This window comes from Dromiciops gliroides, chromosome 2, assembly GCF_019393635.1.
Source record: "Dromiciops gliroides isolate mDroGli1 chromosome 2, mDroGli1.pri, whole genome shotgun sequence".
NCBI classification, from domain to species: Eukaryota; Metazoa; Chordata; class Mammalia; order Microbiotheria; family Microbiotheriidae; genus Dromiciops; species Dromiciops gliroides.
The window spans coordinates 274,152,795-274,171,542 of record NC_057862.1 but is presented as its reverse complement, the minus strand read 5'-3'; the positions used below and the strand labels follow the sequence as shown (position 1 = coordinate 274,171,542).

The window sequence follows — 18,748 nt, the reverse complement described above, 5'->3', positions numbered from 1 at the left end:
GTCACACAGCTAGTAAGTGTCAAGTGTCTGAGGCCAGATTTGAACTCATGCCGGTGCTTTATCCACTGTGCCACCTACCTGCCCGCCCCTGCCCACAGTTTTTTAATGTCCAAAAGACTAAGAAAAAAGAGAATCAAGGTAGCAAAAATAAATTTTGCTTTCTAGTATAAATTGTCATGAAAATGTTAAGAAATGGACTACTCGGTTAATCATAAAAATGCTGTTTTATTATTTTAAATAAACTACAAAAACAAACCATAAAAAGTTGGACATAAAGAAATCTCTTAAAGACAATAAACAAACACCTATATACATAAAACATCCATATTCATAACAATGTCTCCCTGAAAATGGCCAAACAAGTCCTGGAAAATTGAAGAAAACCATTTTATGTCAACACATTTTGAAAGGGACAAGTAATAGGCCAAATGTCAAATCTGTATTGATCTGTGATACCTGTTATTTGTGATTAAAATAAACATAATTTGCTAAAGGGTGTTTCTGAGACATTTAGCCTTTGATAATGACTTTAAAAGGCAGGAAAACAAATTAGAACTAATTTCGTGTTGAGTAAAGATTGGTTCATTCTACTTATCTTGGTTAATGCCAATAGTCATAATGGTTCTAAATGGCTTTCCACATATGGACAGAGTAAATAGTAAATAGTAACATTTTATTAAATAGAACAGTAAACAGAACATTTTATACATATGAAATAACAAATACAGATAGAATCACAGTATTTTGAAGGGAGTCACTGTCTGCACACTTAAACACATGTAGCTTAGCTAAAACATAATCAAAGCTGATAATGGAAAAGAAATTTATTTTTTTAAGATCAGTTCATTTTTTATGTTAGTCTTTCTTAAATGCAAAAGCTGATAGTTTCTGATTGGTAGAAATATCTAGGGGTTTTCGTTTTTTAGACAAATTCAGATTCTCCTTTGGTTTTTCTTGTTCTTTCTGTTTTGTATTATCATTGCTGGGCTGTTTTCGCTTTTTTGTTTCAGCTTCATTTGCAGCTCCTCCTTTGGCCTTGTTGGTCCATGCCTTATAAAGTAATTTTTAAAAAGGTTAAGTGAAAAATAATACAATTTTAAAATATGACTGGATATTTATGGTTCATAGTATAGTGGCTAGAACAACTGACCATCTGTATTGATAGAATTAGTTTCTAAAGAAGGAGTAACTCATACTATTGAAATCAGACCTAGAACAACACACACACACACACACACACACACACACACACACACACACAGTGCATATATGTAAAGCAACACTTTACAAAGTTCAATAAGGCTCATTTCCTGTTTTTCTTTAGAATATTAGATGTATTAAATTCCCAAATACTAATGGATTTTAAAAAACAGGTATTTACTTTTCAAGAGTTCTCTACAGCTTTTCTTACCTTCCTTTCTTCATCTGACAACATTCTGAATCGATTTATTCCCTCTTTTATTATATCTGGTTCCTGTGATAAATTAGGATGATCGGCCAAAATATCACTTCTGTTTTCTTCAAGCCACATCTGAAATCCAGTCTTTGGCCTAAAAGAGTTACAGCAAAAAAGCTATTTCAACTCTCCTAATTACACTTGGAAAATTATCTTTATACTTGAAGCTACATGGTGCCTTTACTTTTTAGTAATTAAAGTGCTTTTTCCCCCTGGTCATTCTTCAAATTGGTAATTAACCATTAATACCATAAAATCTATATGTGATCCACAACTATCATGGCTAACAGTCCAGAATAAATTACTCGAAATTTTCTTAGTACTACAATTTATTTTAAACAAGAAAACATAACTTTATATAATCAAGTTAAAAAGAGAGAAAAAAGTTAAAGAGGTAACTTTTCACTTTCTCAGAAATATCTATAAATTAAACATGTATTAGTGTTAAATTCAGAAAGGACTGAACTTTGGGTAATGCCAATTATTTTTTCTGATTAAAATGTTCTCAAGTCCTTCTTACTACCACTTTAGGTTTAATAAAAATTTAAGAAAGAAATAAATCTTGCTAAGTTCTTGTCTTTATGTACTTAAATGATACAATAAAGTCATAATATGAAATCTAGATTTCATTTCATTAACCACTTAAAATAAATCTAAGGGAATAACATGATTATATGGCCCTTTCTCCTTTGATGGATATTTCAGATCCATTATTTTTTATCATTATTACCATTACTATGCTATTTATTTTTTTAAAATATAAATTTAATATACGTCAACTAAAAGATGCCACAAAGAACAAGTCTTACATAAAACTATTAGCATCTCACAAAGCAAATCTGAACAAACCAAAGGAAAACCAAAGAAAGCCAGATTTGCTGTCTCTTTCAAAGTTGGTCTCAGGTTTTGCAATCTTTCATTAAAAAAAAAATGCAGGAGTAATTAATGTAATTAATATACTATTCTGGTTCTGCTCATTTTACTTTATACATGTCTTCCTATATTTCCTTGTATTCTTCATATTTTCCTCATTATTTTACAGCAATATAGAATTCTATTATATTTATACCATAATTTATTCAGCCACTTTCTATGTATTAGAAGAAAAAAAAAGTGATTGTCTAGATTAACATAAATCTGATTAGGGAATATGTGTGTCTTTTCACATACTAAAGAACATTTAGGCAATAGTTTGTATTTCCTTCTTCAAAAATTGTTTCTTTGTACCCTTTTACCATTATATCACCAACAAGTAAATATTACTCTGATAAACTGGCAATTCTAAGGCTATGGTTGTAGAGCATTTTATCATTTTCATTGGTAGAGGGAGCTTTTTCATTAAAAGTTCCCTAGGGGGGCAGCTAGGTGGCGCAGTGGATAGAGCACCAGCCCTGGAGTCAGGAGTACCTGAGTTCAAATCCAGCCTCAGACACTTAATACTTAACTAGCTGTGTGACCCTGGGCAAGTCACTTAACCCCAATTGCCTCACTAAAAACAAACAAACAAAAAAGTTCCCTAGGGGCAGCTAGGTGATGCATCGGATAAAGCACCGGCTCTACATTCAGGAGGACCTGAGTTCAAATCTGGTCTCAGACACTTGACATTTACTAGCTATGTGACCCTGGGCACATTACTTAACCCTCATTGCCCTGCCAAAAAAATAAGTTCCCTATGCCCATGAAATCCCATATCTAATTTTTAAAAAAAATGCATGTGTGTGTGTGTATGTGTGTGTGTGTATGTATATGTATATGTATATGTATATATCACTTCCTTAGAGGTTCTGAAAGGTTGAATCTTTATGATATTTTTCCATTATGTCTTTTAATTACAGAAGTATTATTTTGTGCCATGCAGCATCTTTTTAATTTTGTATAATTCAATTCAGTGATTATGTCTTCTAATAATTTCTTCCATCTGTCTGGTTCTTCCTTTCTATAGCTGAGACAAATTCAGTTGTTTCAACAATATAGTTGAGACAAACATATTCTTCCTCTTTTAAAAATGATTTTTAAAAAATCAGTTATTTGGCAAAGAATTGGAAATTATGGGGATGTCCATCAATTGGTGAGTGGCTGAACAAGCTGTGGCATATTAAAGTAATGTAATACTATTGTACTATACGAAATAATGAACAGGCCGATTTTAGAAAAACCTGGAAAATCTTAGATGGACCGATGTTGAAAAAAATGAGCAGAACCAGGAGAAGATTGTATACAGTAACAGCAACATTGTGTGATGATCAGCTGTGATACTTAGCTCTTCTCAACAGTACAATGATAAAAGAAAATTCCAAAAGACTTGATAGAATGTGGATCAAAGCATACTATTTTTACTTTTTTTGTTGTTGTTTTTCTTTCTTGTATTTTTTCCTTTTTTTTCTGAATCTTTTTTTACAACATGACTAATGTGGAAACATGTTTAACATGACTGCACATATATAACCTATATCAGATAGCTTGGTGTCTTGGGGAGGAGGAAGAGAAGGACAGAGAAAAATTTGGAACTCAAAAATCTTAAAAAAATGAATGTTGAAGACTATCTTTACATGTAATTGGAAAAAAAAATACTATTAAGAAAAAATTTTTGATTATTTGTCCAGTTAGGAGTTTGTCATAGTATAGCATAATGTACAATTCCAAACTGATTATTTTTGGTCATAAAGATATTCAGGCTTTAAGCCTGGGTTTATATATTTAAAAAAGAACAACAAAACCCCCAAATTTTTCATATATTGCCCCATAATAGCCAGTCTCTAATATAATTATTTGTTTTAAAATACATTTTGAAATCTGGAACATATCTTTTTACCAGTAAGTCTTTTCTCTCTCCACACACAAACTTTAGTTTGTTTAGTGCTATTTAACTGTATAATCTCTTTTGTATCTTTTTATTGGGCTTATAAAACCTGATAGGGATATATTAAAATCTACTACTACTAATTTTTTTTCAGCTATTTCTTCTGGCAAGACTGAGTTGGTGGCATTTTTTTTAAAACTACAGAATTATTTGGTAAATCCATATATGAGGTGCCTGTCTCATAATTTTGTGTTTTTACATATATGAATATACATATGTGGGCCTGTCATTTCATCATTGCAAGGACCTCATAGTGTAGAAATAGCCTCAACTTCTGCAAATTAAAAACTCATCCATAACTTTGGCAGTATCTGTATCTTTTATAGTTATTTAAAGCTATCTGGGGTACAATATGGCATAGTCAAGAATAAGAAGGCCTCAGAGCCAGAAAGAGCTGAGTTCAGGTCCTACTCTGACTAGCTGTGGATTCCTGGTGTGTAGTGATTTAATTCTCAGTGCTCCAAGCAACTAGAGTCCCTAAACTGATATGTTGTATTGAAAGTGTCCACCAGCACTGGTAGAAGGTGTTTCTTTACATCAGTGAAATCACAGGTCCAATCCCTATCCATACTTCTTTAAATGCTTCAGTGCTACTCCTCCTTCATGGAAAATTTTAAGTCATTCTTTCAGTCTGAAATGATGTAAATCTTTCTGTATTGGGGCAGCTGGGTGGCACAGTAGATAGAGCACCGGCCCTGGATTCAGGAGGACCTGAGTTCAAATCCGGATGCAGACCCTGGACACTTACTAGCTGTGTGACCCTGGGTAAGTCATTTAACCCCAATTGCCTCACCCCACCCCCCAAATCTTTCTGGATTAACTATGTCTCCTATAAACAGTATGCTATTGTATTTTCTTTCCTAATTAATTGTAATTTTTTTCCCCCTCAGAGAGTAAATTTGGTATTACAGTTATTAAGTTTGTCATTTTTTCCAATCATTCTACATAAAAGGGAATATGGTATTCTTTCTATTTGTTATTAACCTATATTTAATGAATTGACTATAGTAAAAATCCTTCAGTCTTTTGTGAATAATTATGGATATTGGCCTTTTAAATTTGAAATTTTCTGACCTGATCTCTTTTACCCTCTTAATTTTCTATTCTTAAAAAACTGCAACATCTTTCTTGCAACTTACTATATTTATTCCTTATTATTATAGTGTTGGAGTTTAATTAAAATGTCTAGTAGAGTTGTATTTTGGATTCTTTCTTGATAGGACTCTACAGATTTTATTTGCATAATATCACTTTTTTGTTAATTCTGGGAACTTTGTGATTACTTACTGTAACTCTACTTACTACATATAGTTGATATCTTCTGTTTTTCTAAATTTTCTAGTATGTCAGTAATTCTGAGGTTGCTTTCTTTCACTCCATGTCTATCACCTAGAACTGTTTAACAATTATTTTGGTAATTCAAGTGACTTTCTAAGTTTGTTTTACTGATTGATCTGTTTTGTTTGCAATCCTGTTTTCTGCTATAGCATGCTGTTAGTTGCTTCTGTGGACTTGTTTAGGTTTCCTATTCTATTCTATATTCATCATTTTAATAATGATTTCATCCCAATCTTTTTTTTAATATCTTTGAATTCTAGAGTTCCTGTGATTGTTTGGGGGTTTTTTGAGATCCTTTCTTCTTGCAATTTTCTTCCAAGTGCTAATTCTTGCTTTAAAAAAAAAAGTCATTTTTCCATTTGAGGACATATCTTAGAATATCCTGCACTGTTTCTTTTTCCATTTGCATTACTTTTAGTAAATTAACTGCTTAATAGTTTGCTATTGTATTAATGCTTTAAAAAATTGTTAATGTTTACTTCAGGTGATTTTTATTTTCTGATGTGCTTTTTAAGAATTTTTCTTTCCTTTGGTTTTTCTTTTTTTTCTGGTTCTTTTGCACTTTTTGAACTGATTCTTTTGCAATAAAATCTATATTACTTTTTTTAAAGCAGAGACACCATACATTTTATTAGGTATGAATTTAATTATTACTTGCAATATATTATAGGATTATTACCCTGTTATAAATGAAGGACGTGAGCACATAGAGAGATGAAAGGACAAGTAAGTATAAATACAGATTGAGAAACTGATGGCATAACTGCAATGAGAACCAAAAGCTTTTAAAGGTTTATTGCCCACTGTTTAACTTAATGTATTCGGGAGTTTTGTAAATTCTAGATGAAAAATCCCTCTTGAACAAGTAACTTAACTTCTCTCTGACACTGTTTCCTCATCTGTAAAATGAAGGGAATTGGACTAATAGGTTATCTCTAAAATCTCTTCCAGATCTAAATGTAGAAACCCTAGTTCTAAAAGGATTTTTAAAAAATACATATGTGGGGGCAGCTAGGTGGCACAGTGGATAAAGCACTGGCCCTGGAGTCAAGGAGGACCTGAGTCCAAATCTGACCTCAGACACTTGACACTTATTAGCTGTGTGACCCTGGGCAAGTCACTTAACCCTCACTGCCTTGCAAACAAAAGAAAAGAAAAGAAAAGAAAAAATATATATATGTGAAGTAAGATTTAAACTCATACCCAGAAAAGTGGAAAAATAAATACTTCTTTAAAAACGTATGGAAAATAAATCTAGTTTAAAGTTATTGTTATTTTATTCAAGTTAAATTTTTCTTTTCTCAAAGTGTAAATAGTTTGGATTTTATGGATTTGTTAGAGATTTTGTTCTTTGACTAGTCATATTTGCTGAGATTAAAATTATAATTCTAAAATTATCTTGAAAAATATCTCCTAAACTTTAAAAGATTATTACATTAATATTCTAACCAAAGTTGGCAGAACAATATGGCAGAATTAGTGCGATTTTCTGCTCATGCTGCCTTGCCTTGAATCATAATCTTAAAGAAAAAATAGGGGCAGCTAGGTGGTGCAGTGGATAGAGCACCAGTCCTGGAGTCAGGAGTACCTGAGTTGAAATCCGGCCTCAGACACTTAACACTTATTGGCTGTGTGACCCTGGGCAAGTCACTTAACCCCAATTGCCTCACTAAAAAAAATAATAATAATAATTATCAAATACCATCTAACTATATAGACAATGTCTGGTCATATCAAGGATTAAAGATACATAATTCTAGAGTTAAATTGTCATTTTTTCCCTAAGTACAGTAAAACTTTTATAATTCATGAACAGAAAGCTTAACAGAAGGGTAAAATCAGTTTGATGCCTTTCCCCATCTGAAAAGATAAAATAAAATGTTACCCATATCACTTTAAATGATATAGTTAAAATAAATTTTATATAATAAAGCTTAAAAACTATAATGAACTATAATAAGAAGGCAATAAAATCTTATGTAACTTGACCTTTCATTTTCAGTATTTTGAGCAGACATAGCTGGACTTTCAGATAATGAATTTTCAGGATTTTCTTTCTCTTCCACTATTTTATCTGTTTGGGAAGTACAGGGCTGAAAAAAATTTGTTGCTGGTACCTATAAAAGAATTACAAAAATTGTCATGGCTTATAAAAGTTAATAATTTTACATATCACAAGTACATGTGAAAATAGCATTTAAAACAGGTCAAAATCACACTCAAATTAAATAATTCCCACTTTCTGGTAAGTCCCTGACTCCCAGAACCTAGTCCCCTCATATTAGCAAAACTGCCCCCAGATATTTCAACCTTGTTTGCCCAGGGCACAAATAGGAGATTTTTTGCCTCTCAATTCCTCTCTTCCCAGACTTTTAATAAGGCTCTTAGTTTTAGAAAAGCAAACTGATGAAACAATTATGAGTCCTTAAGATATAAAAATGAAATCTGGTTTTGAATATTTACAATACAAGACTCTCTCCCTAAGATGATTTACAGTACTTTCTTATTATAATTTCACTCTAGAACTGTACATTAAGGGCAGCTAGGTGGTACAGTGGATAGAGCACCGGCCCTGGAGTTAGGAGTACCTGAGTTCAAATCCAGCGTGGTAAAAAACGGAAGTTTTAGCTTAATCATTTGAGAGTTGAGGCATGCTACTGAAGTGACTTTTGAAGGACCGCCCTTTTGGGGAGGAGACCACGATGAATGGCGGTGCGCCTGCTGCTGCTGGGAGAGCTGGCCAAGCACGCCATACTTCCAGGACGCCAACTTAAAACTGAGAGTGGAACTGAAGTTCGCTCTCTCACTCGGGCTTCTCCGTTAAACCAGGGCAGTGCACCTCTGGTGGTTGGCTCTGGTTCTCGGGCTGGCAGGCAGTTTTGGGATTCGGTAAGTTTTATAATGGAATATAGACTAAGCTTAGATCTAAGATTATTCATTTGTATTTCTACTTTCCTATTTCCCTAATTGGTATCACTTTGTTATCTAATTAATTCCCAAACAATAAAAGCTAATCCCTCACTGATTAAAGCTCAGAGGCTTCTTTTTCTTAGTATTCTGGGAGATATATAAGGGAAAAGTTAAAGGGGGAGTTTAATGCTGTAATGATTGGAATAACGCCACCTGCTGGATACTTACTGTAGAGGAGTTCTGCCCATGAAGGGAAGGTCTTTGAGGGCAAGACCAGGAGTCAGGAAGTGACGCGAGCTAGTGGGAGGAGGAAGGAAGAGACTGGCGCTCAGTCTCTCTTCTTTTTCCTGAGGACGCTGGCGGAGAAGGGAGCTAGAAATGTGCTCTCCCTTTAATAGATAGGAATCTAGGCCTTTCTCTCTCTCTTTACCAAATTCTTATTCTCCTTAATAAATGCTTAAAAGTCTAACTCTTGCTAAAGCTTGTAATTGATTGGCGACCACTCATTAGATATTTTAGACAGACTAGCTAGAATTTTAGCCCTTAACAATGCTCTTATAACTAATTTTAAATCTCACACCAGCCTCAGACACTTAACACCAAATCACTTAACCCCAATTGCCTCACTAAAAAAACCAAAAACAACAACAAAACTGTACATTGAATTGTTATATAGTTTTTTGATATTTTCCTATTTTTCCTTCGTGACCAAAAGGACAAAAAAGATCATAAAGACAAAAATAACAATTCTGATTATGAGAAAGTTTTTATACAAACAAAACCAATACAGCTGGATTTTAAAAAGGAGTTGTCAGGAGAGAGGATGGGGCAGGAATCTACATCAAACAGCTAACAAAAGTCTGATTTTACACACACACACACACACATACACACACACACACGGATTTGGAGTTGACACAAATATATGACTGAGATCCATTTCCACATAGAAGCATTCAGAAAATATGAACATTTTTTAAAGAAATGCAAACTATCAATAATTCTGAAAAAATGCTGTGTCACTAATAAAAATAATGCAAACTCAAACACTTTTACTTTACACCCAGCAAATTGATAAGGATGAAAAAATATGGGAATAGTTAAAAGAGGCATATTACACTGTTTGTGGAGCTGAGCATTAGTACAAACACTTTAGAAAATAATTTAGAATTATACAAAGTGACTATGTCCACACTCTGACACAGAGATTCCACTGCTAGGAATATTATACCTCTCCTTTCCTAAGAGGTGATGAAAGATAAATGACATATATATCAGAATCTTTATAGAAGTACTTTTTATATTAGCAAAGTATTAGAAAAAAATCAGATGTCCATCAACTGAGAAATGACTAGATGAACGATAGTACATGACTATAATTTCCATAAGAAAGGAAGAATGTGAAAGATACAGGGAAGCATAGGACGCCTTACATGAATTAATGCAGAATGAAATAAGCAGAACCAGGAAAATAATATATACAGGGACTATAACAATGTAAACAGAAAGAATACCATAACAAAATAAAAACTTATTACTAATCATAATGACCAAACTTAGTCCGAAAGAATAAATCTGAAAATGTGCCATCCTCCCTTCTTTGGAGAGGGAGGGAACTATCATTATTAATATAATACTATAACATAAGAAATCACAAAAGGGACAGTTTCAGAGATACCCAGACTTATATGCGCTGATGCAAAGTAAAGTGAGCAGAACCAGGAGAACAATTTATAACATCAACATTATAGAGATAATCAACCCTGAAAAATTTAAGATTTCTGTTCAAAAACAAAATATTTCCAGAAGGCTATTAATGTCTTTGTATACTTATGTAAGTATTTTTATACTACTCATCTCCTGACAGAGAATTGCTGGATTCAAGATACACATTGAGACATACATTTGAGGGCATGCCCAACTTGAGAATTTGTTTTGCTTGATCATGCACACTTGTTATAGGAATCATGTCGTTCCCCATCCCCCACACTCCCCTGACCCTCCGCAATGGGATGGGGGAAGAGTGAGAACAGCCAAAGGAAGGGGGAAAAGAAAAGGAAATAAATGTTTGTTCACTGAAAAAAGATTAAAATATAGGAAAAAGGGGCAGTTAGGTGGCGCAGTGGATAGAGCACCGGCCCAGGAGTCAGGAGTACCTGAGTTCAAATCCGGCCTCAGACACTTAACACTTACTAGCTGTGTGACCCTGGGCAAGTCACTTAACCCCAATTGCCTCACTAAAAAAAAAAAAATGTATAGGAAAAAAAGACAGTTTAAATCCCAGGTTCAGCAAAATGTGGGGGCAGGGCTGCTTATGTTTTCTCCTCTAGGATTACCTTCTCCCTACTCTGTATAACTTGTATTTGCCCTACTGTTTATATCTTTTCTCCTTCATTAAGCCCCTTGAGGACAAAGGTTGTTTTTGTCTGCCTTTGTTTGATCAACACTTAGCAAAGTTGTAAGGTATATAGTAAGTACTGAATAAATAATTATTGACTGTCAGACTAGTTTGCTCGACTCAGTAGATGTGTTGGTTAATTTTTCTCAACCACTATAATTTATATACACACATATATACAGATTAGTAGTGGGCTTCCACCAGTCATGGACAACCATGGATCAGCGCCTTGAAGAGCCACAGGCCACAGTGTGGCTGTGCAGTCCAATACAGGAACCACAGCTCCTGCCGCAATGAAGACATTGGAAAACTGCGCTCTCTGTTGTCCATTGGTTCCTGCATCTCATTCGTTTTTCTTCCTCCAGAGCTTGGAGGCCCATCTCAGGTGCGAGCAAGCTGCTCCTGAGTACTGAACTCCATCGGGCGTGGTCCTTGGCCATCTCCTCCCAGCTGCCAGTGTCTATTCCCAGAGCCCTCAAGTCTCGCTTGCATACATCTCTGTAGCGAAGCTGGGGACGTCCAGCAGGTCTTTGGCCTGGGGCTAACTCGCCATAGAGTAGTTCTTTAGGAATGTGCCTGTCTTGCATGCGGTGCACATGACCGAGCCAGCGCAGCCATCCTTGTTTCAGTAGCGTGTAGATGCTCGGAAGTTGCATGCGTTGGAGCACTTCTGTGTTGGTGATCCTATCTGACCAAGATATGCCAAGGATGCACCAAAGGCAGCGCACGTGGAAGCTGTTAAGCTTCTTCTCTTGTCTAGTATACGTAGTCCATGTTTCGCTGCCATACAGTAAGGTACTCAGGACACATGCTCTATAGACAGCAAATTTGGTTTGTCTTGTCAGTTTACTGTTTGCCCAGACACACTTGGCAAGCTTAGCCATGGTTGAAGTAGCTTTCCCAATCCTCTGACTGATCTCAGAATTAAGTGACAAATTGTCACTGACAATAGAGCCAAGATATGAGAATTGGCTTACAACATCTAACTGGTAGCTACCGATGTGTATCAATGGAGGCGACATAGCACTCTGACATATGACTTTTGTCTTTTTAAGATTAATGGTTAGGGGCAGCTAGGTGGTGCAGTGGATAGAGCACTGGCCCTGGAGTCAGGAGTACCTGAGTTCAAATCCGGCCTCAGACACTTAACACTTACTAGCTGTGTGACCCTAGGCAAGTCACTTAACCCCAATTGCCTCACTAAAAAAAAAAAAAAAAAGATTAATGGTTAGGCCAAAGTCCATGCAAGCTTGGGAGAAGCGATCCAACAAGGTCAGCAATTCATGCTCTGAGTGACAGGCAAGTGCGGCATCATTGGCGAAAAGCAGGTCTCTAAGGGTGCTACCTCTCACTTTGGTTTTGGATCTCAGATATGAAATGTTGAACAAGCCTCCGTCCAACCAGGAATGCAGATAGATGCCATCAGTTATCGCACATATAATATGTCTGTGTGTGTGTGTGTGTGTATTAAGGGCCTAAAATTCTAGCTATGATGTCTAAAATCTAATGAGTGGTAGCCTTAAATTAGAAGCTTTAGCAAGAGTTTAGACTTTTAAGTATTTATTAAAGTGCATCAGAAGTTAGTGAAGAGAGAGAGAGAGAGAGAGAGAGAGAGAGAGAGAGAGAGAGAGAGAGAAGTAAAAAGCAAACTTCAGGGGCAGCTAGGTGGCACAGTGGATAGAGCACCAGCCCTGGATTCAGGAGGACCTGAGTTCAAATCTGGCCTCAGACACTTGACACTTACTAGCTGTGTGACCCTGGGCAAGTCACTTAACCCCAATTGCCTCACCAAAAAACAAAAACAAAAAATTTTTAAAAAAGCAAACTTCATCTAACTATCTAAGAAAGACCAGCATCTCTCCTCCCACCAGGCCTCAGTCCCGAAATGACAGGCCTCGCTCCTCCCAGAAGCCTCTTGTGAAACAGGAAACAGGGCCATCCACACACAGCTCCAAGCTAATTGGTTGGTAGCACTGATTGACAGGAACCACAGGTGGCAAACATCACTTCCTGACGCTGATCTGACTTTTGAAACCCCAGAAAAGGTCACTTCCAGATGCTAAAGTCACATGGTTTCTTTTTAGGCCAGAGCTCACAATGTCCCTCCCAGCAGGGAGTGTCATTCCAATTCTCACAATATATACATATATACACATTTATATACATACACACACACACACACACACACACACACACACACATGTACACACACCTCTGAACTGCTTCTCTTTGCTATAAGGTATGGTTCTTTGGGTGTTTGGGGGATATATTATTGGTTTTTAAAGAAAAGTGACATAAAAATAAAAGATATCAAAATTATTTTTTTAAAAACTTTAGTTCTTTTTTTAAATATGAAAGAATGTTCCAAGTCACTATTAGGAGAAATAAAAACAAAATTTTCCCCTCATCTCCATCAAACTGTCAAAGATGGTAAAATGACAAAAATAGTTAATGCTGGGGAAGCTATAGCAAGTCAGATCTACTAATAAACTCTTGGTGGAACTGTGAATTAGTCCAGTTGTTCTGCAAAAGTAATTTAGAATTACACGAGAAAAGCTATTAAATTACATGAAAAATTGCAATAATCACTACCTTCTTTGCAAAGCTTGGGGACTATGAGTATAGAACAATATAAGATTTGATTGATATATTAGTTTTGTTGAGACAGAAAGAAAAAAAAGGAAAGAGGAAAAGGAAGGGAGGAAAAGAAATGACAAATGTAAGGAATTCAAAGAAAATTTAACGAAGAGAAGACTATGCATGGCTACATATGCCACTAAACATGTCACAAGTCAAATTAAATGCAGTAACTCCTTGTGGTTCCACAGGTTTAAAACTGAAATATACTTTTTTTCCCCTTGGTAGAGGGGTGGCAGGCTATGGATATATAATTTGCATATACTGCCAAATGCGGTCCTTTGTGTTAGTTGGTTTTAATTATTTTTCTTTGTTCTAAGTGAGAGTTCTATGACGTAAGGATTTGGGAAGTGAATGGTGATTCAAAAACAAAAGGCATAAATAAAAATATTTCAAAGGAACTAGGATTTTCCAAACAAACAAAATATAGATTCCTTCTAAATTTCAATGCTGCTTCTCCCTCCTATGCTCTTGGGCAGGTTCTGGGTAATAAAAACCCCAGGTGAGCTTTTCTTTAGTTGTTCTTTTTATTAGTGGCAGCAGTCATGAGGTACTCTAGAATTGTCTGTTCCAGGGCAGTGATTTTCCTTTTGTTCTGGAGGACTTCTGTACACTAGTACTTGCATTCTAGCTGGTCCTCAGGGCACAAACAACTGAGACCTCTCGAAAGCAGATAGCATAAAGTTTTGTTCTGCTATCAAACAAACAAAAATCCCTGATGTTTTGTCACTTGTGTGTGTGTGTGTGTGTGTGTGTGTGTGTGTGTGTGTGAGAGAGGCAATTGGGGTTAAGTGACTTGCCCAAGGTCACACAGCTAGGAAGTATTAAGTTGTCTGAGGCTGGACCCGAACTCAGGTCCTCCTGAATCCAGAGCCAGTGCTCTATCCACTGTGCCACCTAGCCGCCCCTGTCACTTATTTCTAAGTGTGTTAGTTAGTATGAAGGTTACTTTATTATAAAGTAGAAACATTCAGCTCTTTCCAAGGCTCATCTTACTTTCTTCTCCTTAGCCTTTACTATCAGAATAACACCCTGTTTATTGCAATGTCTAGAAGTATCTCATTCTTCAGTCTCCTTTGTTAGTTCTCCATTCATTTCAGACCCAATAATTGTGAGTGTACCAGTCTTGGGTCTTCCTTCTTTTTTCTTTTTCCCTGCTATACTTTATCACTCAAGCCCCAGCCTCTCCCCTGAGCCCCAGTACCCATATTACCATCTACCCTTTAGAAATTTCTAATTGGATATCTCAGGCATCTCAAAATCAGCATATCCAAAACAGAAATCTACCAATTCCCCCACCTTACCAAATTCCCTATGGTTTGTTAGGACACCCACTTCCCAGTCACCCAGGTTCACATCCTTGATAATATCTTTGACTCCTCACTCTCACTTCACAAATCAATCCACTGCCAAATCTTGTCACTTTTTTCTTTCACATAAATGGCTTTTCTCATATATGTATGTTCCCTTCTCTTCACTTATATAACCACCACCCTAGTGCAGATCCTCATCATCTCTCTCTGTGCCTTTAAATTAGTTGAACCCCATGTCTGGAATGCCCTCCCTCCTTCACCTCTGCCTCTTCATTTCCCTGGATTGCTTCAAGATTCAACACAAATCTTACCTACTGCTCCCTCCAGCAGCTAATGTCTTCTAAGTGTTTCCATCTACTCTGTATATATTGTTTCCCCCATTAGAATGTAAGCTCCTGGGGCAGCTAGGTGGTGCAGTGGATAAAGCACTGGCCCTGGATTCAGGAGGACCTGAGTTCAAATCTGGCCTCAGACACTTAACACTTACTAGCTGTGTGACCCTGGGCAAGTCACTTAACCCTCACTGCGCCACCACCACCCCAAAAAAAGAAGTAAGCTCCTTAAGGCTAGGAAATGTGTTTTTGCCTTTCATTATTTAGGATGTAGTTTTTGTAAGTATTACTGACATATAGCAAGCACTTACAAAGTGCTTGTTTGATTAATTGAATAAAGAACTTATATAAGACTGTTAAAGTAATACTTCACAAATAAGACCAGGAAAACCAACTAGTCATTGTTTTGTGGATTACCAGACTTCTACTCAAATGATACAATGACAGGAAGGGATGGTATCAGGAAATTTACCTCTAAACCATCCTCTAAGGAAGAATTCATTAAAAAGCTAGCATATTTCATGTGCAGAGGTTTACTAATAATAAAACTGAGAGGAATGATCAAATCGAAGACACTTTAAATGTAGGTTATGCTTAGGATATATACTACAAAAATATTATAGGCCCACCTTCAAAATCATAGGACAAGATCCCTGTCCCTCTGGGGAAGGATCAGGAGAGGTCTGGATTGAATATGCCACAGAATTACTAAAAGATTGGCAGGCATCTGAACTTGTCTAAATGTATAATTTAGTATGAAGTATCAGAGGATAAGCTTTTGAATTTGAGTTCTCAGAGAGCAGAAACCTCTGAAACCAAATCAAGAATGCTAGAAAAAAACAGAAACTACTGGCCTGGTTTGAGGTGGCATTCTGCTAGTTTCAAGAACACTATTCAATATAAAGAAGAATCACTATACAAATGTGTTCTAAGAGTTGTAAGCCTATAGTAAGACTGGTAGAAAAAGGAATGAGACAAATGCATTGTTGGTGGAGTTGTGAACTGTTTCAACCATTCTGGAGAGCAATTTGGAACTATGCCCAAAGGGCTATGGGACTGTGCATACCCTTTGATCCAGTAATACCACTACTAGGCTTGTATCCCAAAGATCATAAAAAAGGGAAAAGGACCCACATATACAAAAATATTTTCTAACAGCTCTCTTTGTGGTGGCAAAGAATTGGTAATCAAGGAGATGCCCATCAATTGGGGAATGGCTGAACAAGTTGTGGTATATGAATGTAAAGGAATACTACTGTACTATAAGAAATGATGAACGGGCAGATTTCAGAAAAACCTGGAAGGACTTACATGAACTGATGCTGAGTGAAGTGAACAGAACCAGGAGAACATTTGTACACAGTAACAGCTACTTTGTGTGATGATCAGCTGTGACAGACTTAGTTTTTCTCAGCAATAAAATGATCCAAGACAATTAATTCCAAAGGACTCATGATGGAAAATGCTCTCCATATCCAGAAAAAAAAACAAAACTGTGGAATTTGAATGTAGATCAAACCATACTATTTTTTACTTTTTTTTTAAATTTTTTGAAGTTTTCCCCTTTTGTTTTGATTCTTCTTTCACAACATTACTAATGCAAAAATATGTTTAATGTGATTATACATATAAAACCTCTATCAGATTTCTTTCTGTCTTGGGGAGGAGGAAAGAAAGGGAGGAAGGGAGGGACAAAAATCTGGAACTCAAAATGTTATAAAAACAAATGTTGACAACTATCTTTACATGTAACTGGAAAAGGAAATAAAATACTATTAAGATTGAAAAGAAAAAAAGAAAGGAAATAAAAAGGAGTGAGACAACCTAAGAAAGCCAATAATTTGAATGACCTAAGTATGCAGAGAACTACAAGGATGGGCGGGGGGGGGGGTGTCAAAAGAACATATAACAAATGCTATACAGAAAATAAACATTTGACCTGTGAGCAGTTAATAGAAAAAGGTAAAAAATAATGTCCCAATGGGCTGAAACTGTATTGAGTCACCTAGTTCTAGAAAAATCTAAAACATCTTTTCAAATGTGGGCTAAAGAAACATAACAAAAGAATCACACTCACAACAAAGATTTGAAGATGAAAGCTTATAGTAATCCTCGAGAAGGCTGTAAAGGGATCAAGTTTTCAAGGGTCTAAAATGCCAAAAGAGTTGATATCTGATCCTGGAGGTAATAGGGAGCTTGTGAGTTTGATATAGAAATCTATCTCACCCTATAAGAAGTTCAAATAGGGATGGTGATAATAGAAGGGGGGAGAGGGGACTGATACAAGGGAGGGGATATTGGGGAAGGCAGTGATCATAAGTAAAACAATTGTGAGAAAGAAGAAAGTGGGGGGTCAGAATGGGAAGGATAAACAGGTGGAAATAGCATAGGGAGAAATAGACAGTCATAACTATAAATGTGAACACATTTAAAGCAGAGTAATACACACGGGGTAAATGTAAAGAGTTGAAACAAAATCAGCTTCAGCTGAAGCAAAGAAAGCAGGGGTAGCAATTATGATTTCAGACAAAGCAAAAATAGATCTAGTTAAAAGAGATAAAGAAGGAAACTATATTTTGCTGAAAGGTACCATGGACGATGAAGTCATATCAATGCTTAACATATATGCACCAAATGCATCTAAATTTCTGAAGTTGAATGAGTTGAAAAATCTCCAGGACCAGATAGACTCACAAGTAAATTCTAAGAACAATTCATCTCAATACTACATAAATTATTTGAAAAAATAAGTGCTTCAAAAAATCCTGGAAAAACAAGCATTAAATGATATATTGGGAAGTGAGCAGAACCAAGAGAATACTGTACACAGAGACAGCAATACTGTTTGATGAAGAACTGTAATGACTTGACTATTATCAACCATACAATGATTCAAAACAATCCGAGACAAAGAATATTGATGAAACATACTATCCCCCTCCGAGGAAAGAACTGATATTGATGGAACAGATTGGAGCATGCTATTTTTCACTTTCTTTCATTAAGTGACAAATATGGTGATGTTTTGCATGATCATATATGTATTGTGAGAATTAGAGTGCTACCAACCTGTTGAGAAAGATATTGCAGGGAAGCCCTGCCATGAGGAGAAAGCATGTGACTTGGCATCCACATGCGAGTTAGTATCCAGAAGTGACCTTTTCTGGGGTTTCGAAGGTCAGATCAGTGTCAGGAAGTGATGTTTGCCGCCTATGGGTCCTGTCAATCAGTGCTACTAAACCAATTAGCTTGGAGCTGTGTGTGTGGATAGCCCTGTTTCCTGTTTCACAGGAGGCTTCTGGGAGGACCAAGGCCTGCCATTTTGGGACCTTGACCTGGTGGGAGGAGAGATGCTGAGCTCTCTTAGATAGATGAAGTTTGCTTTTTACCTCCCTTTCTCTCTTCACTAACTTCTGATGCGCTTTAATAAATACTTAAAAGTCTAAACTCTTGCTAAAGCTTCTAATTTAAGGCGGCCACTCATTAGATTTTAGACATCATAGC

The 18,748-nt window shown here is 36.1% G+C and overlaps 1 protein-coding gene across 1 annotated transcript in view; it reads right to left on the bottom strand.

Moving 5' to 3' along the window:
- Positions 1 to 228: 228 nt before the first annotated feature.
- WDHD1 (WD repeat and HMG-box DNA binding protein 1) overlaps positions 229 to 18,748 on the bottom strand; it is a 92,282-nt gene continuing 73,762 nt past the window's right edge. The window contains exons 24-26 of the mRNA XM_043986204.1: positions 7,644 to 7,771; positions 1,412 to 1,550; positions 229 to 1,050 (exon numbers count right to left, since the gene is read on the bottom strand). Of these exons, the coding sequence (XP_043842139.1) occupies positions 856 to 1,050; positions 1,412 to 1,550; positions 7,644 to 7,771 (462 nt within the window). The 3' untranslated portion in view covers positions 229 to 855. The remainder of the gene's footprint in view (positions 1,051 to 1,411; positions 1,551 to 7,643; positions 7,772 to 18,748) is intronic.